This window comes from Amphibalanus amphitrite, unplaced genomic scaffold (assembly GCF_019059575.1).
Source record: "Amphibalanus amphitrite isolate SeventyFive unplaced genomic scaffold, NRLGWU_Aamphi_draft 000397F_arrow, whole genome shotgun sequence".
Lineage (NCBI taxonomy): Eukaryota > Metazoa > Arthropoda > Thecostraca > Balanomorpha > Balanidae > Amphibalanus > Amphibalanus amphitrite.
The window spans coordinates 1,332-25,738 of record NW_024881891.1 but is presented as its reverse complement, the minus strand read 5'-3'; the positions used below and the strand labels follow the sequence as shown (position 1 = coordinate 25,738).

General features: G+C 47.9%; 2 protein-coding genes across 4 annotated transcripts; one reads left to right on the top strand and one right to left on the bottom strand.

Annotated features, from left to right (window-relative positions):
* The first annotated feature begins 845 nt into the window (after nt 1-845).
* LOC122390458 lies at nt 846-3,901 on the top strand. 2 transcript variants are annotated; one of them, XM_043383409.1, is made up of 5 exons: nt 846-943; nt 1,097-1,265; nt 1,852-2,066; nt 2,530-2,687; nt 3,111-3,901. In XM_043383409.1, the coding sequence occupies exons 2-5, from the start codon at nt 1,138-1,140 to the stop codon at nt 3,747-3,749; spliced, it is 1,140 nt and encodes a 379-aa protein (XP_043239344.1). In that variant the 5' UTR covers nt 846-943; nt 1,097-1,137; the 3' UTR covers nt 3,750-3,901. The 2 variants fall into 2 exon arrangements, with proteins under 2 accessions (XP_043239344.1, XP_043239343.1); XM_043383408.1 differs by having other exon boundaries at nt 878-1,265.
* An 11,367-nt stretch (nt 3,902-15,268) lies between these two features.
* LOC122390457 (titin homolog) lies at nt 15,269-24,054 on the bottom strand. 2 transcript variants are annotated; one of them, XM_043383405.1, is made up of 9 exons: nt 22,899-24,054; nt 22,310-22,405; nt 20,716-20,803; nt 18,769-18,892; nt 18,372-18,547; nt 17,559-17,691; nt 17,022-17,209; nt 15,896-16,013; nt 15,269-15,589 (listed from the first exon to the last, which is right to left on the bottom strand). In XM_043383405.1, exons 1-9 carry the CDS (start codon nt 23,866-23,868, stop codon nt 15,419-15,421), a joined length of 2,064 nt encoding a protein of 687 aa, XP_043239340.1. In that variant the 5' UTR covers nt 23,869-24,054; the 3' UTR covers nt 15,269-15,418. The 2 variants fall into 2 exon arrangements, with proteins under 2 accessions (XP_043239340.1, XP_043239341.1); XM_043383406.1 differs by lacking the exon at nt 20,716-20,803 and adding an exon at nt 19,368-19,452.
* Nucleotides 24,055-24,407: the final 353 nt, after the last annotated feature.

Sequence of the window (24,407 nt, the reverse complement as noted above, 5' to 3'; positions counted from 1 at the left end):
ATCAAGTCGTTCAGCATGACCATCTACGACAGCACAGTGGGCTTCTTCGCGCAGAGGACGTCAATGCACGGTGTGAAGAGCGCCTATGAGGCGTCCAACAGGCCGTGCCGCTGTCTCTGGGGCGGCATCACACTCTGCATGACGGTGATGGCCTTCAACTATGGTAGGTGCCGCGGTTTGGCTAGTTAGAGTGGTGTGGAAATAGGAGAGTGATATGGAGCATATGTGGGAGAGGAGAGAAGAGAGAGAGAGAGAGAGAGAGAGAGAGAGAGAGAGAGAGAGAGAGAGAGAGAGAGAGAGAGAGAGAGAGAGAAAGAGAGAGAGAGAGAGAGAGAGAGAGAGAGAGAGAGAGAGAGAGAGAGAGAGAGAGAGAGAGAGAGAGAGAGAGAGAGAGAGAGAGAAATAAAAAACAAACTACAGAGAAGAATGGATAGGATTTGAGTTTATTCGTACTTATTCCCTGCATAAACTGCTGACTATTTGAAAAGTCGTGGATTGAATAATTGTTTCATGACCGTCGACAACATAACTCAATCAATGCACATATCTTCATTTCCAGGCTGGGGAATTTGTTACAAATATCTGGTGAAACAAGAGTCGATCACACGGCTGTCCTACGTCGACTACGGAGGGCTGGCGTTGCCCGTTCTAACCATCTGCCCCACCAGAAATCCGTTCATTCTTCAACGGCTGCAGGGTATGTTAGTGCAATTAGATGTAAGTGTTGGATGTCATGTTTGCTTTGTGTGTTCCCCTTGGAACGCCTCTGCGGCACCACCGCGCCTGGCGCCTGGCGCCGCCCCTGCCCGACCCGACCTGCCCTGGGGCTAGGGCTGGTCCGTGTGGCGGCTCTCCCGCTGCCTGGAGCGAGAGCCGGCCAGTGCAGTCGCGTTTCTTGCCGTGGATGGAGCAGTGGTCGTGAAACAGTGTTAAATCGACGCGAGTAATGAGTATTTGGGTTAACTAGCATACCTAATCGATAGTAGTGCGCCCGTTTTGTGCAATGTGCATCATGACAAATGTGTGTATAACTTCACATGCCGGTGACGTGCATGTCCTCACGCCATGCGCGTCGCTCCCGTGTTTTCGATCACAGAGCGGAACATCAGTAACGACGTGGCGGCGTTCCTTCTGCTGATGGTGGACACACCCGGCCACATTGCCATTCCCTCTGACGACGAGTGGAGGCCGCTGAACGACCAGTTGTTCGCCAGCCTCCGACCCGCAGAGACGCCCTTCGACCTCTTCAACAGTCTATCGCCCAGGTAGGTGACACATCGGAAAATCCGTTGGTGAATGTTGGGCATTACTGAAGCGGAGGTCCCAATGTTTGCCAATGCTCTTGGCCATGTTTTCATGTCCTGAATCTAGACATGGTGTTTATTAATGCAGCAAATATTATAGTTATTCATTGATATGAGGTCACCCAGGCCCGTGACCTTATCTGACCTAACCCAGCCAAGCCTCCTGGCCGAGTATTATTAGGTGTTAGCTGGTGTAGTCAGTATAGTGCTAAATTATAGGATAGTTTAGGTAAGGATGGGCTAGGCATTTTGGCTGGACTAGGTCAGATTAGGCTGGTGAGGTGACCCCACCCTAATGGATTGAAATGGTAACTTTTGCGCCAATAACTTAGGCAATAAGCATCATTTTTAGTTTCAAGGCATGGAAAAACAGAAAGGAGGACAGATTTATAGGAGGACAGACAGCTGGAGGCTTCAGATTCACCTTAATTAAATTCTAAGCATTCGAGCTGCATGCATGACTGTATTTCAATGTTTGGTAGGCAAGGGAATATCTTATGTGCATTTATTGTTCCTTCGTCCGTAACGATCGCCCGACTTTTGGCAGGTGTGAAGATATGATAGCATCCTGTTTCATCTACGGCTCACGGATAAACAGCAGCGAGTGTTGCCAGGATGTTTTCTCGGACGACTACTTTGTCTATTATCAGAGCAGGTGCATTACGACCCTCCGGTCCAGGCGACTGACGGCTTTAAACCAGACCAGGCCCGGTGACTACAACGGCATCGGAGTCATATTGAAGGACGACAGAGAAACTTTCTGTGAGTGTGGTGTGGGAGACGGGCGAGAGGAGGAAGGCTATGGGGAGGACAGGGGGAATGAGAGGGATGAGAGAGATTAGACATGCTTGGGTGAAAAGGCTGAACTCGAATATTTTCTTCACATTGCACCTGTTTAGGAAGCAGCGGCATCGCGGTGTCGCTGATGTTGCGCTGGAGAAATCGTTAGTTGCATCCTGCATATTAATTATTGTGGCGGATAACGCATTACTTCGCACAAAACGATGTGAAAAGTTTATCGAATTTAGTGGCCCTGCTGGCGCGAGCCGCGAATGGTATACATTAGCTCGAGATGCTTGAGGACTCGGATTCAAACACCCGGTGCCGGACGTCCGATGATTTACAGATTCACGCGCTAAATTTGTGTGCGTAGGTTTCAAGGAAGCAGATGATCGCTGCACGGGACTTTCCCTGTCTAACAGCTGCGCCCACTCCTGTCCCACAGTCGCGGAGAGGGACATGCGGTTTTCGTTGGTGCCGGCCCAGGAGGGGAACCGGATCATCCTGACGCCGCACTACATCCTGCCAATGGAGTCGGTCATCGAGCAGACGTTCATCGCCACAGTCGGCGCCGTCACCCGGCTCTCGGTCACACACACTGTGGTGAGAAATACTGGCAGGGTGAGAGGACGGATACGGTAAGAGAGCGGGAGTGGTGAGAGAACGGACAGGGTGAGAGAACGGTCAGGGTTAGAAACAGAGACGAAACGGGTTAGAGGCTTGGGCATGGTGAGTGGCAACGACCGATGAAGTTTGATAAACACGTGCTCATTTTCTCCTAACCAGCCGTTGAATGGTTGGGCATAGGCTGCTAAAAACACAAACAATGGCTATAGTTAAACGCAGACATTAGCATTTTGGAATTGCTTTTGGATGAGCTCAATATGAAGCTCGATGAGGTTGGTTCCAGCGTCCGCTGTGTTAGAACTTCTTATACGTTTTTGGTAAGCCGAGTTCTTTCCTATCATATCCTGATGTCTGTTTGATTAAATGAGGTAGGTAGTGAGTCTTTCACTTCCTTCACAGGTGGACCGGACCGGAGAATTCACAGGACTGCTCCCGTTCTCCGAGAAAACCTGCACCGACATACCCCCGCATGGCTCCAAAACACCGCCACTATCCTGTCGGGGAGCACTGTACAACTCTGAAATGCGCAGGGTTTGCGGCTGTCAGCACGCCATCACCCTACGGAACGGCGACGACCCGCGCAAGGTGAATGTCTGTGAGCCTCTGGATATGTTTGCTTGCCAGCGCGACTGGCAGGCCCCTGGCCATCAGATAACAAAGGTCGACTGCCCTCATCAATGTCAGAAAATCATCTACGACGTCGTATCGGACGGCTCTCCGATCAAGAGGCCGATGCTGGATAACGAGGCGTTCTTCGGCGGCTCTCCCGTGCCGGTCGACACCGAGCACAATTCCACCTTCTCCGTGGTGATGGTCTTCTACCCGTCCCTTGTCTCGCGGGTAATCCAGCTGAGTAAAGCCACGCTGATGGACTGGCTGAGCGCGTTTGGCGGCCAGCTCAGTCTCTTCATCGGCGCCAGCGTCATCACCATGCTGGAGATGGTGTTTTTCATAGTGCGAATCGTGGCGGTGTGCACTGGTGGGCTGACGGAGCGGTGTTTCGGCACGCCGCGCGTCGGATGCCTCACCGACCAATGAACAAATGACTTAGACTCAAGAAAGTTATGAAGTTTTTTAAGTGTCTGTACCTAGCAGTCTACTTGAATCATGCATGTCCCTCAAGGTTCGCGCTTCGTGTGTGCTACTACATATGTGTCGTATTTGCTCTATAATACATTGTTCGCTCATTTTTCGGTCTGGAAAAAAATGAAGTCCTGAAGTAAGGCTAATAAATAGCAAGGTTGTTGTTTCATTTTGACAAGCTTCAGCATATGAATGATTGTTTACATATGCTGATACCCAATTGCCTTATTTCAACCTTATATCTAACCTAATGGGTAATTCATGCATTTGTTAGGCAGACCTTATAACATTTTCGTAATGTAGGTAGGTATGGTCTGTTTCAGTAAGGCGAATATCGTGATGAGTGGCCGCAACAGCCCCCCCCCGCACCCCCCCCCACCCCCCAAAAAAAACGACGAATGTCACCCAATTGCATTCATTCGCTATGTCAAAGGGTTATTGACCAGACCTGGCCGCCTTTATTTTTCATCTTTCGCTCCCTCCACCAGTTGCGTGTGTCTATGTAAGTAAGCACACACCCGTCAAAGCGTATTGTGGGATCGTTTCACACAACATTGAGACAGCCCCCTGCTCGGCCAGCTCACTCACTGTAATGGGGTGCGTGTTGGCGCCCACTGTCGGTGGCCGGCACAGCGACACACGCTGTCTCAGACCCTGCGCGGTGTATGTCAACACACCACCTTTAACGTATGGTCATTGGTGGCCTGCGCTCGGTGTACTCTGTGCCCCATAATGTACTACCGATGGCGAATGGAGCCAGTGCGTGTTTTTGGTGATGTACCATATATCAACATAATTTCTTATCATTGATGTTTTTTTTACTAACATTGCGACAGGAGTGTTTTTAGGGCGCGTGGACATGAGCGAATTTTCCGTACCCCATTACAGCGTGGGCTATCAGGGTTCAGCGTGACACATTTGTTGCCCTGTTCAGCGGTTTTTAGGCGCTGCCAATTCACTACGATTCAATTTTATGCGCCGTTACTACCGTGGTGTCCGGTCGGTTGGCATATTTTACGCTTTACTGATGTTACAGAACTATAGTCACCGTGACAGAACTAAGTGGAGAAACGCAGCAGTTCAAAGTAGAGCTCAATGTCGTTGAGAACACTGTACAGAGCATCAAAATGTAGGTATATGAGTCGTGCCGGAAGACATTGTTTATAGTGTAGGTAGTCAATGAACATACCAGTATGTGGCTAATAGGTATGTGCCATTTACTGATTAGAGCGTCCGTCCATTTCAACCATGTGACATCATTCTGCTTTATTTTCTAAGAGATGAAAAGGCCTGCAAAATGCACCGTAATTACATAGTGTAATAAATAACTATGGTAATTATATGAAGGGTATAATTCAGACATTGACAATCTTGGAAAACCCTTCATTACTTCTTTATTGTCATCGAGTGCGCCAAAGGAGTGGTTAAAACGTAAAGGCAAGCATCTCTGTATTTGCAAATTAACCCGGCCGGGCCCGGGGGGTAATCCCAACCACCGCAGCCCGGGGGGGGGCGTTTTTCGCCCCCTGTCTAACTCCGTAAATAAGGGGAGCTACGGAAGCAAAAGCGATACCAAACGAAATGTCCTTACGAGACGATTCCAATGCACCTAAAATTTTTGACCTCAGGTCAATTTTCAAGGTCAGAGGTCAAGGTCAAAGGCCAAAACCGGCACATGTGTAGTGATCTCAAAATAAGCCTTCTAGAGGACGGCAGGCTGCATCAAACCGGCAAAATTGGGTGTCAAACGAAAGAAGAGAATCTGAGGATTCTGAAAATGTGCTCCTAATCAAAGGTCAAGGTCAAGGTAACGCTCAAAATTGACCTCAAACTTGGCACTTTTTCGCACATCTTGCGTGCTAACTTCCAAGATGTTTTGAAATGTTTTGAGGCTTATCAGTTCCCTATTTGTGGTTCATCTTAAGATACAAGGCTGCTCAAAGGTCAAGGTCACAGAAGAGTATCCCTGCTAGAGGCTATTTCACTGATTCAAGTTAGTAATAATAAATAAGACAATTTTGCCATCCGGAAGCTCTAACTGAAGGCTTAGAGGAAAATAGATGCCAGATTCGTGATCAACGGGTACAAATCCATCATAAACGACCTTTCATGTGTCAATGTCAACCAGAGGTCATTCGAGGTCACATGAGGTCAACATGAAACTTGACCTTTTCCGAACAAAATATATATCATTCGACGCGGCTTGACAAGGCGAATGCGATGGTACCACTGCCGTAGCTCTAGGACCATTTTTGTCGAAGTTATTTGCGAAAAACTAAAACCACATTTCGGGGTCGTCGACCTGACCTCTGACCTCAGGTCACCAAAACTATTTTTCTATTTTTCTCTAGGTCAAACGCTACACAGCCGTGCTCGTAATTTGTCTTTATCTCTAAAACTCTATTTTTAGCAGCTATTTGAAGTTTGCGTCTGTGACGCCGAAGTTTGCCGTGCAGGGGTCTAGAAAAATGGACCTTGTGACGTCATCAAGGGGGCTAGGTCCAAATTTTTTACTTCAGAAGATGTCAAATTGATGGGAGAAAAGGTACTGAAAGTTTCGCCTTCCTATCCCTAAGCGTTCGGGAGTTATCGCAAATATTCGCCAGGGGGGCGGGCGAAAAACGCCCCCCCCCCGGGCCCGCGAGGGTTAAGTGTTGTGTTGTTCCGAAGTAGATGAAATAACGATTAACATATCCACTTGTACAGCGCGCGAACATACATAATGGTGGTTACGAAGCGAGCGAAGCGAGCGTAGTCTTTCCTTAGATTAACGGAAATTTCTGAGTATGAGCGGCCGGCCGACCGGCCGGCCGTGGTCACGATTCTGCGACGCTTATATCTCAGCAACCACTTGACCGATTTACACGCGGTAATTTTTGTAGGGTAGCTTCATTCCTTCTACCAAGTATTGGACTATTGCCGATGCATGAGGGTGACCCTTTATGCACGTGCCACGTGCAAAGCGAAGAGGTGTCACTTTTGTAATTGTTGCAATATCTGGGTAACTACTTGGCCGATTGCGCTGAAAGTTGGCATGTACATAGGTAGGCACCCGCTAGGCAATGCATATCCATGTGCCAGAATTGGGGAGCTGCTGCACGTGCGCACGTGCAGGGGTCGATTCCAGATCTCGAGAACGGCTGGACCGATGCACAGTGGGGCCGTTGACCAGTTTAGGGCGAATTTATTCGTAGCGTTGTTAATATTTCTCAATATGTTTTTCAAATGGTTTAAATGGGTATATTTAGGCATTTTGGGTCATCCCTGATGCTTTCGATATATTCGATAATCGAAAAAGTATAAACACACGATACATATGTATTGCATCACATGTTACATACATACACTTTGAACACTCTCACGACACGCCGCGCTGGTTCGACTCTGCCAGTCACTGCTGTCACTGCTGAACAGTCACTGCTGCTGTGGCAGTCGTCGCTGTCGACATCACTGCTGTCGGTGCCGTCGTCACGACGTAGCTGATTCTCTCTCTCTCTCTCTCTCTCTCTCTCTCTCTCTCTCTCTCTCTCTCTCTCTCTCTCTCTCTCTCTCTCTCTCTCTCTCTCTCTCTCTCTCTCTCTCTCTCTCCCTCCCCCCTGCCCTCCCCTCCCCCTCCCCCTCCCCCTCCCCCGGCGCTGCAGACCCAGCGCTCGCCACGAGCAGGTAGCCCAGGAGGTCCGACATCGTGTGGATCCTCGAATCCTTGCGGGTGTGTCGAAGGCGGTACTGGCGGACCCGCTTGTGGGTAGCCTCTGCTGCTTCCTCAGACATCATACCGATGGGGAGGTGGCAAGACTCCACCACGGCCGCGGAGTGGCTCAGCAGCTTGTGCAGCGTGGTGGACATGTACCTCTCCACGTACAGCTCAGCCGTGCGGCGGCAGTACGCGGAGAGAGCGTCGATGTCCAGTCGGTGCAGACAGCTGACAGCCTGCAGCACCGTGCCGACCCGGTCGATCAGCTCCTGGTCGACGCTGGTGGAGGCCGCGAACTCGGTCGGTGAGCGGAAGGCGCGGCGGGCGGTGTTGCCGTCGTTGGAGTTGCCACTGCCTCCTGCCCGCGGCTCGTCCACGCGCAGCCCCATCCTGGTCCTGAAGGCCTCCTGCACCTCAGCCGGGTGTACGGAAAGCAGCAGTACGGGACAGGAATGATCAGGTACCAATAATCGAAATCATCGTGGCCAAAGAGGACTTATTTCATACTCTCGAAATAGGTTACGATACATTTGCCACCCAATGACTAGCTGACACACATCCTGACCCATAATAACAGGCTCGATGATTGGCTGCTGTAGACAGTGACATCACTCAATGGGCGGGACTAAAAACCACACGTCATTCCGGATCCTGTCGGGTCACGCACCGTCCGCCCCCAGGTCAGGTCACGGCGCGCGGCTGGGTCATGGCCGAGCGGCGTGCCGTCGGTCATGTTTAAACTCGAGCTACCGGTGAGGCGAGCAAGTTCGAGCAGGAAAAAAAGGTCGGGCCAAGTCAAAAAATGCTGGCAAATTGCAATCATGCTAGATCTGACGTGGCGGCAAACGGCGGTAGTTGTTGAAATCTTCGGTTTTCATGAAACATCGTTATGAAAACGCTATGCATGTATTGGTTTGATTCTATCAGTCGTAACGTGCAGACGATAGGTCAGCCAGTATTGCAAGTTATCCTATCGTTTTTTAGAGACATTGGGAAGAACAATGGTGTATGATTTATATCAATTCAATATGTATTACACTATGTAAACTTGCGTTACAAAAGTCGCGTTCTTGCCCGCAAATCGGTAGGATATGAGAAGGCCAACAATTTGTCCACTTTGAGTAGTCAAATCACCCCCTAAAAGTTGCCATATGTGCAAAATTCAGGTGGTTTCATAAAATTCAGGCAATTTCCTATACATTCAGCCATATTTCAAGCAGATTTTCGAAAGTCACTTTCTTGATTAAATTCGCCCTAAGCTGGCGCGCGGCCCGTCCGTGCGATGGCGCTCAAATTTGGCACATGGTTAGGGACCGGTTAGTAGGGTGCCGTGCAAAACTCAGTTGGGACCCATTTTGCACGTGCGCACGTGCAGGGTGCCGCTTCCAGATCTCGAGAACGGCTGGGCCGGTTGTACTCAAATTTGGCACATCGCTAGAGACCGGTTAGTAGGGTGCCGTGCACAAGTCAGCTGGAGGTACCTCGTCGAAATTTCGCACGTGCAAGGCTCACCCTCTCGCTCGCTCCGTTAGTCGCCCCAAAAGGCGTTATACTGGTATATAATGAACGGAAAATAGTAAAACACATGAAATAGATCCATTGGAACAAGTAAATGTTCACAATACTCTTTCAGCCTCAGTTGTGCACTGAATTTCAATTTAATGTCAAAAGGTAGGTATGCTGCAATATGTATTCAATGTCACTATCATACTCTAAGGCGTCATTCGTCGCGTGTACGGGAAAACTCGAGATTCGTTGATGTTTTCAGACCATCATTTATTGCCATACTTATCAACAGGAAGATAAAACCTCGTGGCCATATTTCCAGTCACCAACGCAAAAAAAGGCAACAGCTTGATCCTGTGTGTCCCGAGGTATCGCCTGGACACCGCGATCTCCGACAAATTCAGCATTCTTAGCTACAAGGTGTGCATTGTCATGCATTGTCTATAGCAGGGTGAAGCATTAGCTTCGTTTGATGTCATCTCATTTCAACATTGATGTCATTTACCACAAAATTTGCTGTCTCTAAATGATAGCATCGCATTGTCATGCAATTGCAATGAAACTGAAGCATGCAACGCCAGCTTAATACTAATTTCCATCTTACTCAATATTGCGATAATGCTTGTTACACCATGACATCGACAACGTCGTGTACCGTCAACTACAGTTTCCTCTCTGCCAATTCAGCACATCCATGTCCGTTCCGGTTGTTTTCTCTGTCGCCTCATCCCATCCATGTGCTAGCTGTCCATCCCAGCTCCTTTCCTCCGCCAGTTTAAGCCCCGGTCCCACTAGGCGTTGCGACCACTTACGACCGCCTACGACCCAAATCATTGCCGACCACCGCCGACCATCACCGAATGCTGCAGATCCATCGCAATTACGGTCACATATATAAAGGGTCGGCAATCATCGTACGACTAATCGCACAAGCGGTGGCAGACCATCGTACTAAGTTTGCCGAACCAAGAAAAAATTGGGACATGAGTCGCACGAATGACGTGCGAAACTCGGTGACAGCCGTGAGTACGTCATGCGATAGGTAACGACTGGCCGCTGACGACTGAAGATCTGTTCAAGACCTATCGCCGATTGCCGCACGATTGGTAAAGAGCGGATGTTCCGCTAACCATATTAGTGGCAAGGGGGGGCTATTTACATCCATCCCTGAGGCTTTTCGGAAATATCTTCAAAACGACTGGAGCTAGGATGCCGAAATTTTCTGACTTTTCTTAAAACTAAGCTGGGCACTTTTCCTGAAAATTTTAAGTTGATATCTTTATCAGGGGAGGTTCCAGGGCATGGGGAATTGGGAGGTCCTATTCGTGAAGCGAGTCATTTAATTAACGATCACGATGCTGATGTATTATAACTGTAATTATTCATTATATAGGTATATCAACATCATTTGTAGGTATAACAGCTTTAGAAGTGAACAAGAAACGGATCGTAGGTGGTTCCAGGGAAAAGGAGAGAAGGTCAATGTCACCTCCCACCTTCGGTGCCCTGATGCCGCCTATGAATATTCAATCTAATTTAGGCATTTTATCACACGTTTTTGTATCATAATGAGATTATTAATTTGCCAGCCCGTTTTGGTGACAGCACCAACAAAACATCCGATTGATTATGTATTTAATGTGCCTCCAAATTTCATAACCTGTAGGAATCCGGCTATTAATTTTCGAAATGCTTATTTTTGTAATACATGTCAAATTCTGATTCATCCTGCATCGATCGGCAGTAGTTGCGTCAAAATTGGTTGAAAAACATGGCCATGGTGAGGAGTTGAAAAAGCATCTGAAATGTGTAGTTTCTATCCCCCTCCTACCTTTTTGCGTTTTTTGGACTTCCATTCTTCAAAATGTAGATCACGTTGAGGGAATCGAATGCCATTCGAATTTTGAAAATCGGCAGGTTATAGGTATTTTGACACCAGCCGCATTTTCGGGTCAGGTCAGGTCATTGACCTATGGCGTCAGAAGTGAACCTCTGCACGATCTTCAGAGGTCGCAACTTCGCAACGCTCTCAGTGCCAGAGGAGCTTTCACAAGGAGATTAAGCTTACAGGACGTAGTAGAGGTCTCACAACTTGTACATCTCAGATTTTTCCTAAAGGTCACATGACGAAAGGTCGGTTACGTGACCTCACCATTTCAAGTAAATGGGGGAAAATAAAAACTGCTATTTTGACGCTGGGAAAGATCTTAAGCTATCCCAACCCCAAGCATATCGAATCGTGATTTCATGCACTCTTTGCAAGTTTGATGCGTCACTTTTGCATTGTTATGACGTCACTAGGGCCATATTAGTTTTTCGTCAATAACTCCCGATCCAATTGAACTAGCGAGTCGGGAGAGCCACCAATGGACTTAAAAGACCTGCCAAATTAAAAGATATGCGACATGACCTCATTCGACAAACTTCGTGACCTGTAAGCCCTGGCCTGACCGTGACCTGAGTTCAACCCCAACAAAAAGTATATCATTCGACAAGTCTCAACAAGGCGAACACGATGATGTCAAAATCGCGGCTTTGCGGCCTCTTGATTGTTTTGTTTTGTTTTGTTGGGTTAGGCCCTTTCGGTCCAATGAGACCATTTCAGAGCCGGGAGGATGATAGGATGTAGGGGGAGACATTGGTCTGGGCAGGCACCTTAGTGAGTCGCCGGGGCTGAGCCCGTCCAGAGGACAGGCCACCCAGCCCCAAGGCACTCACTGCACCCGGCTACGGGGTGCGCTCCCTCGGGAGCAGCGCTGCCGCTCCAAGGGAGCAGCCCGCATGAGATAAAGTTGCCTGTCCAGCCCGGAGGGGGGTTGCGGCGTGGAGAAGGATTTCCGTATCCTGAGGATAGAAGCATGGAACGGTGGGCGGTCTCTTTTAGCCAAGTTATTCATCAAAAACTGAACCCATAACTTTGGCACTTGACCTGACGTAAGATGTCACCGGTTGACCTAGGACCTTATAATCGGGTGTCAATAACTGTATCTCGCAGGGGGGCGACACGGCTATTCGCGCAATGTATTCATTTCTGGGCCGCGCGGGGCCGCGCGATGACGCGGCTGGAGGCAACTGCTCAGCGCGCTAGGATACTTCTGGCGGGGCCGGGCGTTGAACGGTGTGCAATGAATGGGTTATGGTCGGGCAGACAGAGATGAGGCATTGAATTTGAATTGACATCAGCAATCGGGTGGGGAAGGAGAACATTTCTAATCGAGCTTGGGATGGGAAAAGCCGAAAATATCACGATCGGCTCATAGCTCCGATCGGAGCTATGAGCCGGCCCTGTCGACAGGGCCGGGTGCTGTACCATGTGTAGTCTGCCCGCCTAAATATATATATTTAGGCGGGCAGACAGAGATGAGTTATTGGATTAAATTCACTTTACCATCGGTTTCTGGTGAGGTTTGAAGACGTTTTTACTTTTTAGTCAAGCTCGGAGTGGGGCAACGGCCACTGGCGGATCCAGGGGAAGGCATTTGGGGCAAATGTCTTCCCCAACAACCAGGGCAGCGCCCGAAATCGCTTTTCGAGAATAAATGAAAACTTCACAACTTTTCTGAGGAAATGTTGGTTAACCACACCGCACAGCAGTGCGCAAGGAATCGAAATCCGAGTTTTTTTTTAATTAATCCCGAGAAACCTTTTTGGGGTAAGCCCCCGCAGTGTCCAATACCGCTTCCTGGATCTGCCAGTTGTGAATAAGTCACGGTCGATACCGAGCTTCGGCGGGACCAGGCGCTGTATACGTTGTTCTTTCAATGAAGAGGTGGACAGACACCTATGCCCCACATCCTACTGCTATGCCCGTGCTTCTGTGGGTGAAGCTTTAAAGCATCATGGAATCCCAGAGGATCTGCGAGTCGACGAGGTGGCCGCTTTGGCCGCCGGGTACTGCAGCTCCCTGGAGTTGCCTGGGACCGATGGCAAAACAACAGCTCCGGCGGTGCCCCTATGGGCCGTAGTAATTAGTGAATTCCCGTAATGTAGAGATCATATCCTCAATGATCTCCTTACCATTTTATATTCCTAAATAGTATGACAGACCAATTATGCTTGCCTACGTTCAGGCATTACCTCTGATGGTCATACGTCCAGTACAACATGTGTTGTCTCACTTGTCTGTCAAACAACAATCGACGACGGGATCCCTTCTCATCATCTATTAAGCCATCGGTTGTCAATTCACTCACCCCGTTTCCCTTAAAAGTTAAAATAGACGGTCAGATTCTCGGCCTGGATCCTTCGACCCCTCTAGATTCGCCAGAGACGGGATCGGATCGCCGTTATTGCACCCGTCTTAAGTGTCTTTAATACTATGACAGCTTCGACCACGGACGTCGGACGGGGTGATCGTTCCACGAATGTATGCACCATCCAGGCCTAGGATGCATTGAGGTTTAAAAGGATGCAGTCTGTAGATCAATCAACAAACAATGGTGGTATGCAACCACTTTAACCCTTTTAGTGGCAGGCTCCTGGCTACCCCATATTAGTGGCAGGGGGGGGGGGCTGTTTACGACCCCCCCCCTTGATATCTCGAGATCTAACCGGCCGATTTTCAAAATTCAAACGGCATTCGATTTGGCTCAACGAGATCTACATTTCTAAAAAAAAAAAAAATTAAAAAATGTCAATAGGGGGGTAGAGGGGGGTAAAAACGGGCAAATTGCAGATACATTTTAGACTGTTTATCACGGCCAGGTTTCTGAACCAATCTTAACGTAACTTTTGCCGATCGATAGAGAATGAACCAGGAATTCACATGGATCCTAAAAATATGCATTTTCAAAAATCATAGGCGGATACAGATCATTGAGATTGGGGGTACACAAAAGTATAGTAAATAAGGTTTTTGTTGGTACTGTTTCTAAAAAGGGTGGCAATGGTCTTGTTATGTTACAATTTTCTTATGAGAGAACGACTAAAATTGTATTGGTCATGCATAGGCGGTGTCAGGGCACCTATGTTGGGAGGTAAAAAATAACCCCCCTTTTTGGACGCCTGGATCCGCCTATTATAGCAAAAACGTGTCAAAAGAGGATGCACAATAACTTTGTATATGTTATCACATGATACCTTTCATTCACTGTTCGTAAAACTGGTGCAGCATCGTGATTTTCGCCCAAATGACTCGCTTCACGAATAGGACCCCCAATTCCCAGTGCTCTGGAGCCGCCCCTGGTAAAGTTATGAACTTTAAATTTTCAGGGAATGTGCCCAATTTAGTTTTAGGAAAAGTCAGAAAATTTCAGCATCGTAGCTTCAGCGGTTTCGGAGATATTCCCGAAAAACCTGAGGGGTGGATAAAAACACCCCCCCCTGCCACTAATAGGGTTAAAATATCTCCCTGGCTCCCGCAACGTTCCAACGCCCCTCCGTTATGCATTCGCCTTGTGTGTCCGCCGATCCGGCTTGCCTCCAATGACGTCATCGGCCGGCTGGTGGCGTTCAAGGTCAAACGGCTGGTGTCCTTACCTGGAGTTCTATAGCCTTGGTATCTCGTAACGGCGCACACGCTTGTTTTTCCTGAGACGCGCTAGCTCCATCAGAGGCGAAACGGGGAGGGGGGTCGTACCCGCCCCCCCCCCTTCGCCGGCGCGTAGAAGAAAACCAATATGTCCGGCGACGGGCGATGGTTAAGATCTCGTTCTTTTCCAGAGTCAACTGTTCAGCAATTTTCTTTTTCTTGGTCACGTTCCGTGTCGTGTCCCTCGTGTTCTGGAGCTGGGCCGCCTGGAATGGTCGGTATTTTTGGGTCGGATCCCACCTCCGACTCGTGAGAGGCACTATATAGTAGGCGGTGCATCATTTCTTATTTCTTATTGCGCTGTTTTTATTTGAAAATCTACTGAAAATGGACGATTTTTTACGCATCCCCTTTCATCGTCTACGGCTGATCTCAAAGTGAGAGCACTACATATGTTCGCGGCCGTGTGATAAGGGTCGGTATGAGATCTGAGATATCCGTACCACTGTCGTCGACTAATTTCCGACTAGTGCCGTGCAATCGGCCACCATCGTGCGATTGCTCGGCGATCGAACCTTGGTGGTCTCGCAACTGGTTGCTGATGTTGGGAAGAAAGTCGTGCGATTATCGGCGACTTGCATACGACCGCCGACCGCTCCCGACTAGGCCCGCGACCACCGAAACCTGTCGTGCGATACTCGCCCTCCTACTAGCGAACAATGAAATACTTGTTGCGGTTTCTCGCGAACTCTTTGCGACCAAATCGGTCGCCAGGAGGTTTTTAGTGCATCATCAAAAACCTCTTGGCGACCAAAATGACCTCGCGACGTCTGAAGACAAGTCGTTCATATCAACATCCAATCGTACGAGCTCTTGAAGAATTGCGACAACCTTTTGCCGACCACCGATCGTGGGCGGTCGTAAGTGGTCGCATCGCCTAGTGGGACCGGGGCTTTAGCCCATGCTGAGCACGCCGGCCCCCTGGCCGAAGCCCACGCCGTGCGGGCCGTACATTTTGCCATAGCACGTGCGACAGAGCAGCTCGTGGTCCGGCCCGCTGCACGTGTTGGTCGAGTCCAGCCCGCGGCTGCACTGGACGCAGCTGAAGCAGTGTCGATGGTAGGCCTGTCGACAGAGAGTGGCGACGGGATACAGCGGTCATTTGCGGCTCCCGTGATGATTTTGACATATAACAAGGTGACAAGGATAACAAGGTGTTATAAAGGGATTGCGGGGAGGGAGTTGGAGAGGATAATGACAGGATAACGAAGCGCGAAATGGAGTGGATAATGGCAAAACTAAGAAAGAGACATCAGACATGACAAATTGGCGAGACTCTGGATATCTGAGCTACATATTATTTACCTCACCAATCATTGCCTCCAAAGAACAACTTTGGTATTTGAGGGTTAAGCCGGTTCGCTGCATTACCTTGCCATTATGGAGCATCCTTTCGGCAGCGTAGACAGCGAACTCGCACCGCGGACAGCCCTCGCCTGGGGCAGCCTTGGGCCCCATGTTCGTGTGGCCCGCTGGCTGGACGTTCTCTCTGGAGAAAGGGTAATTGCAATCAAGGAGGGAGGCCATATTCCTGCTTGGAATGTTCGCATGTAACAAGCCAAACGCCGATCAAGCGTAGTAATTACGAGTACGCCATCGTATATACAACGACTCCAAACGAATGGTTAACGAGACGTCAATCTTGCAACCATATGTGTTTCCCTTACCAACTTTGAATTTGATATTTGACCGGTTTGAATAAGAATGCAAGATTGTTTTGAACATGTATAACGCACCACATTCATTACACGTAAATGAATAAAGTAATAGCAGACTTCGTGTTATCATGGGGCATAGTGGCAACTGGGATAGGACCGTAACATCACACATTTGCAGTTGACATTAGCATACTTACAGCCAGCTCATCAACTTCAGAAAGCATGTCTTGCATGACGCGATAATATTGGATCGGATTAATACACTTGAGTGCGTGCAATATCTCTGATAACAGGCTTTGTACTGTGAATCCTACTAAGTAAGTTATTAAATTGTAATTTAGTGACAAAACGGAACCATGTCTGATAAATGTAAAACAAGGCTAGAACAAAGCGTAGTAGCACCTCAAATAATTGGCATAAGCCCCCCCCCCCCCCCGAAGTTTATATTAGCCGTTCTCACGGCGGCTATTTGGCTCACATTTGGTTTACATTTGGTGCAGATTTGGCGCAAATTTGGTCAAATTAGTTTTATTGTGTTTCTACGAAGTTATCAGTTTGAGTTGCACATTTGCTTACATACCTACCTGGTTTTCAAATTATCAGACTCTTTTATCAAAAGGGTCTGATAATATACAGACTCTTTTACACTCAGATATTTTTTATATCTTATATATTTATAAAGATATAAAAAATATCTTTTATCAAAACACTGAAAAAGTTCATGATTTGAAAATATTTGTTGAAAAAGAGACTTGGTGCAGATTTGGTCAAGTTTGGTGCGTTAGCCGATAAACCGTAATAAATACTGCTATTGTGAGGAGATGAAATATGGAACTCACTCGGCGTTCTCCTGTTCATCTCCGTGCATAAACGACACCAGGGTGTGCCCGAAGCCGAACCCCTTGGGTCCGAACCGCTTGGCGTAGTCGAGCTTGCAGTAGATCTCGGAGTCGGGACCGTCGCAGGCGATCGTCGAGTCCAGCGGCCGTTTGCAGTCGCGGCAGCTGAAGCACGAAGTGTGCCACTCCTATAGGAAGGGATTTAGCTGCTTCAGAATAACCAAAGCTTCCAACTGTTTCAACGAAAATTTGTTTTGTGATACAGCTTCAAATGAACTGTGGGTGGAACGTCTCGCACTTTCTCTATTCAACGAGCAAAATTTTACAAATAAATAGATAAATAATTAGTAGATAAATAAATCGATAAATAAATATATACTAATCAATAGACTAGTTTAGGTATTTTGCGACACAAATTAATTCGACATTTATGAAAAACAAGCGACTTTTCATGCTTATGTATTCCGACCATCGACGCCAGATTCATCATAGTTTGCGCACATTGCACCAAGGTGAACAAAAATACAGGTGACTGACCTGACCCTTTGACATCATGAGTTCGGCAGCGAAGACGGCTCCTCCGCAGCGCGGACAGCCAGAGCCCTCGGTCGGGCGGATGGTGGTTCGGTCCAGCTTCACCCACTCGGGCTTACTCTGCGGTGACTCGGCCCTAAAAACGGGTCAGGGCGAGGTCAGCGACAGACCTATGTCAGGTCAGTGACAGGTCAGAGTGAGGCAAGCGACAGGTCGATGGCAGGTCAGTGCCAGTTCATAGGGGGTGACACTTACGTGATGCCGATCGAGCGCGTGTCAATGCCGGGTCAGTTTGCTACATCCGATAGCGGCACGCCATCCAGGCCAATGGATGCCGGTTTATGGTTGATAGGTCGTTATCAAGGCCCGAGTAGGTCATGCCAATGCCCACCTTACTGGATGACCTAAGCACGGGAGGTCTGGCGCACTGGCGTATTTTACAAGCACGCAGCTAATATTGATTTAGACATGATCAATGCAATTGTGCTAATGCTTCGCGAACACACCTGAGCGTGACCGTGTTGGGTGTAAGCCGAAGCGTCCCTATTTTCTAATACATATGTAACAATGAACGATTATTGAACAACTACCTGAAGCTCTTAGCAAACAGACGTCGCGCGGACATGTCTGGAAAGTAATCATCAAATGAGTTATGTTGCTAAGTCAACAGTCAGTAATACCATGAGCCTGGAGCGATAAAACATGTTCATGGTTAACGCCTCATTGATCACATATTCCACCTTTCTTTTGCGTGCATTATGAGTAAACCTGAATTTTCCATCCACTAATAACAGGCATCGGAGGACGCTAACTCACGCAATAATGTCCGACTGAAGGAATGCCTTTCCGCCACCAAACCCGTAGCCCTTTGGTCCGTATTTCTTCGCGTAGCACAGCTTGCAATAAACGTCCTTGTCGGGTCCGTCACAGGCAAGGGTCGAGTCCAAAATCCTGTGGCACGCCTTACAATTGAAGCAGGGCTTGTGATAGCTCTGCAAACATCGGAGTCATGCAGTCAGCAAGAGTCAAGACTGTATTTGACATAAGGCATTTTAGTTCTTACATATTTTGCATTGCTAATATGTATTTTACTTTTGCCCATTTCACCCAAACCAATTTTTTATATAACAAGACCTTTATAGTGAACATTAGTTCCACTTTACTTTGATAGGTACACTTTTACAATTTTATAATTAGCCCTTCTGCGACTGACCCTGAATCTCGACTTCATCCGCTCGGCCTCGAAGACGGCTCCCCCACAGCGGGGACAGCCCTCTCCGGGCGGGGCGCGGATGGCCGCCTCGGGAATATTGGGCACCTCCGCTGGCTCGGCCTCTCTGCCGGCCGGGGGACGGGACACAGAGAGGGAGGGTTGAACTCAGTGTTTTAACATAATTAGGCGTTGATATGGTAAAAAGTTTTAAAATATCCAGATAAATTTCGTTAACAATAAGTTAACACTAAGTTAAGCGTGTATTTCGGCGACGTTATTTAAATCTAAATAAAAAGTTTTAACTTAAAATAAAGAATGTGAAAATGATAAAGGCATGACATCGCTGCAGAAGTTATCAAATTATTATTAATAATGGCCATATAGAACGCATGTAATGTCACATTTTATATGTTAAACGTGCCTATCTAAATGCACAAATTTGATTTGACAAGTGCGTTATACTGGGAGCACTAATGGACAAAATGAAACTGACCCTAACATCACCAAATGCATTACCAATTGACTGCTCGCACGATTTCAAGAAGCAGCTAATAAATGAAATAACTGAACGAGTCTAGCCTCTAGGTGCACGTATTTACTGTTCGGGCTCGGGCGCGACATCCAGGGCCTCGGGCCGCTGCCCGTGCTCGCTGCCCTTTGGAGTGTAGCGCTTCCCGTGACATTCTGAAAGCAGGATCGCGTTGAGGTGAGTGCAGTGCAAAACAAAGCAGCAGTGCTGAGAGCAAACTATATCTAGGCCACTATATCTAAAAAGCAGCGAATAACTTACATGTCTCATGTTCAGCAATGTTCTGAGTCCTGACTACGCATGAATAAACGCATGTGCTCAGAACCATTCCAGCCCCGACGAATCTTCATATCTAATAGCACAAGGATTTGTTCCGCTGTTGGTGATAACGAAAGATACGTTCCATTTTACCGCTTCAGTTTAACTATCATTGCTTAGAATTGTGACAATTACTACTGCCAAATATTTATTGTTTTTCAATACTTCTGGGAAAATGGTAAATGATCCAGGAAATCATTCATTCGACAAAAAAAAAATGAATAGTGCAAATTAGAGTTCATTTGCTTCTATGATGTGAAGACAGCCAACTCAAGATTAAAATGGGACCTGAAAAAATACGCATCTTTTAGTTAACAACTAAATCAAAGAAAAGCGCTCTGAGAAGGTTGCCTTGCCAACAATTTGAGACAATAAAGAAGTGCTGACGTCAGTCGGTCGGCTGTCAGCTCCTCGGGTGCCAGAAATGGCTGTCCGTCACCGGTGACCATGAAATCGGTGCCCACTGGCCCAGAGCCAAAGGAGGGGCGTCGCGAGTCCCATTCAGTGGCGTAAAATTGTTAGTGCACGCCTGTGGGCGGCTTTCAGATGTACTCAGCCAATCTTGATCCGATTGAACTGAAGCAATGATAGCGTTCTGCAACCAGATTAAAGAAAAAAATCCTATGATCCGCGATTCACAGCGCACCATGCAGTGTAAGCCAGTTCTGAGTTGCTAACATTGTACGGCTGGCTGTGATTAGGGGATTTTTTGTTTTTGTTTATAACTCCAGTATCGGTAGATGGATGTGTGGATGTCACCTGTGTGTCTGGGCGACCAGAGACGGCGGCCAAAGACCGCGGTCGACACGCACCTGCCGCATACGTCAAGTTCTGGGTCGCGTAGCGAGAGCGTCTTGGCAGCGCGCCTTCGTCTTGTGGCGGAGAGCTGGGCGGGGGTGTTCACGCATAATTAGAGCGGGAGGGAAGCATTAGACAAGCGGCGATAGTCGTGTAAAACTGCGCGAAAAAGCTCCCGAACGTCTCATCACTGCACTGAAGCAAGCCAAGCATGGGAGGGCAATGGATCAGAATGTGTTGCTACTTGCTTGAGTAGAAAGTTCTAGAAAGCACATGCTTGATGAAATGAGAGCAGAACTCACTGCGCCTTTTTGGCGCTGATAATCTTCTTGATTGTGGTGGCGCCTGGCTCGTCTGGAGGCACATTCTCGTACTGGCGGTTGAAGTTCACTGTCAACAGGTGTTCCGGACATAAGTCACGCCTATAGGTACTTATCTGCAATGCATTTAATACTTCATGGTAGCTCTCAAACTATGGTAACAGATAAAGCCGTGAGTTTCGAAGTAATCAGGCCGTCCACTAAAATGTCCATGGCATGTCACGTAATATGTATGCACCGAATTCCAACACAAATGGTAAGCTGAGCTTTTCGAAGACTTTCTGATGCACGATACACATGACTGTCGTTGCTGAGTTCCCTACCGCACTACCGGTCGTGTCAGGTGACAAGGCAGAATGGTTCTTCACGGACCATTGGTGTCTAAGACCAGTGACTGGGTAATTGAGCACGTTTGTCCGGCATTAGTGCTGGCTACTCTGTGTGGCATCGGACAATTTCCCATTTATCTAACAAAAAGTGTAATCATTATGTTGCATTTCACTGGAATAACAGAAGAATGGGAATCACATGTCATTTATTCATTGACAATTACCTTTTTGTGCCATCGCCTTGAAAGCCTTTTGTCAAGATACATCATAAGTAATGCACGATGCAATGAGCTACAAAGGCAGAAGGTTCCTCAAAGCATGAACACCTTCATATCCTTGGATATCTAATGAATGGCTCATTTTCTGGTGACTGGCGTTTCGTTTTGGTTTATCAAACAATAAAGCATAAGATAAACAATTTGTGAGTTATCAGCAATGCATACACATGTCGATGAGTTTTTCTCATTTCAAAACCTTTATATTCCGCAACAAAAGAAAGGTTTAATTGATGGACCAAATTATTAAGATCCGTTCACGAGACGTTGTCTCCCCCCCCCCTCTCAACGCCCACACACCCATAAAGCTTATCAATCGACTTCTGTTATCAATAAGGGTCATTGGAAATGCTTGGCTAAATGTTTCGTCATTATCCACTTAGGTGATAGATAGATCATACATCGATGCGTAAACATCAGTAAAAAAAAACTTATATGGGATATTTCTACGTATCGTATCAAATCGTCGTTTGTTAACTTAACCTACATAGGCTACAAAATATGTTATTCATTTTAAACTTTTTGAGGAATAATTCGGGATGGTTGCCTATAGAGGAACAAATAAGTCGAATGTGTTTTATGCAGGACGAGTCACATGTAAAAGATGACAAGCCGTGTGCCGAACAGCTAAACGGTTGCCGTTTTTAGACAGATTAGCGGAGGAAACTGTAGTTAGGCACCGCAAAATAGAATGCAAATTCTAGGTGGGAGAATATCTTTGATAAGCTAAGATCTTTTGAATAATAGAAAATCTGGACGAATCTGAAAAGGTCAAGAAAAATCCATAGAATCGTTGAAACCCGCGATTGCCAAATTTTCACAAAACGTTCCTATTTGTAATCAGCGTATGCTGTTAAGCTCTGCAGAACATATTGCACTTAGTTTGCACTATCAGAAGTCCGCACGAACGCTATCAGATTGAAGTAAATTGGCATCCAACCGAAGTAACTTCAAATGGCCAAGTATTCATACCTTTGAATTCGTCGAGTTTCTTCATGGTGCCCAGCAGCTGAAGCATCGGTCCCACCCAGCCGCACGAGAAGCCTCCTCGGACGTGCAATAGAGCGGCTGCAAGACGAGTTATACGGAGGGAAAAAAAGATAAAAGGAAATTATTAGAGAGAGAGAGAGAGAGAGAGAGAGAGAGAGAGAGAGAGAGAGAGAGAGAGAGAGAGAGAGAGAGAGAGAGAGAGAGAGAGAGAGAGAGAGAGAGAGAAGAGAAAGTGAGAAAGAGAGTTATACATAACGAAATCCACTGGTGTGAGAAAATATATGCTCAACATCAAAATGAACTGCAGAATCTCTCATACACTGCCTTTAAACGTGCAATGTCCATCATGCATAGGAAGTATGCCTTATGTTGGAAGTGAATATGATTTTATCAACAGTTCGCCAACATATAGGAGGGCTTAAGACGGAGTCAGATGAGAATGTGAGCGGAAATAAATAGCTCTTTCCCTGTTTCCTATCAATGCATCGCGTTTCTGTCGATCCATACAAACATTTATCCCGCTCCCAAATTGGTCCACCAGGGAATTTTACGTTCATAGGGCTCTACTCACGTTTAGATGACTTCTGTTCGGGCACGACATCTTTTTCCTCGACAGACTTCTTCTTTTTCCTCTCTTCCTTCGACTTCTTTCGCTTCTTCTTTTCCTTCTTTTCGTCGGCTGCCGCATCGGTCTTTTCCACTGACGTCGATCCACCTTCTTGAGCTTCGTTTTCTGTCGCAGGATCATGTGCAACATCAGTTGACTTAGAGACCTCTACTGCCTGTGGCTCAATCTCATCTTGAGGCGCCGATTGCGATTGTCGAGCATCCTCCGCCATCTGTTCTGCGCTTGCGACTTCATCTTCCGTCATCTGAACAGTGTCAGGGCTGTCTTGGTCTGTTTTGGCAACTCCTGCAGCATCCATTGGTGTTTCGGAAGTCTCAGAGACTGTGACTTTTTCAACATCTGCGCTTTCTTCCACTTCGCCATCATGAGTTTCGGCGGGAATGGGAGTAGTGTCGGTCATCACGACAGACGATGCATCTTGCTGGTCTATTTTCTCAGCGCCTTCACGTTCTGTCACTTCACTCGTAGATTGCACAGCATGATCTGCAGGATCAGTTTCAGGAACTTCACCCTGCGTGGATTCATGTTTGTCATCAACGTCTGTCTGAGGCTGATCCCCACCCTCTTCCGTTTCCTCGACCAGCTCTTCGAGGAGCTCCTTCTGCTCCTTTGCCTCATTCTCGGGATCTTCGATCACGGTAGGCAGCATTTCCATCATCTCGTCATCTAGCGGCAGCTCTTCCACTGGCTCCAGAATGTCAGTGGTCTCACCCTGTTGCTCCGGCTCGGTCTCTATCGGTGTCGCATTCTCCTCGACAACCACCTCAGCCATTTCTTGAGCCACCGCTTCAACCACCGCCTCCTGAGCTGGAGCTAGTTCGACTTCATCCACTGCCGCTGTCTCTGACGGCTCGTCCACGGTAGGATCACCGGCAGGGGCTGCAGCAGCCGCTGGCTCTTCAGCGTCCGCCATCGCGGGCGGAGAAATTGTGGGCCGATGGGCCTCTTGACGAGCTGGAAGAAAGATACGCTTCGTCCAGGCCTAGCCGCAGACAGTGGCAGAAGATCAGCTCACGCCAGGTCACTGCAGGCTCTGGTCTCAGGCGTCTGCGGCCGGTCACTAGCCCTGCTGGCACGCACTGCCACTGGGTGACAACAGGCTACTGTCAGCGGCGGCGAGTGGTCGGCCGGACGGACGAACGGCGGTTAAATCTGTCCCTGCCCGGACAGCGACTCACGACTGTCCCCGTCCGGACAGCGGCTGTCCCCCTGCACCGGTCCCCCTGTCCCCCTGCACAGCTGTCCTAGCACCAGACAGTGGCTGTTCGTAAAGGACAGACACTGACTGTTCTACAGAACAGAAACTTGCTGTCCTATTCGGACAGGTACTGGTTGTCTCTATCGGACAAATACTCGTAATGGCCTTCTCTGTCAACGGGTTCTAACACTGCTTAAGTGCTTATCTGACGCTACTAGATGTCCCTATCGGACGGATATCTGCTGTTTCCCCCT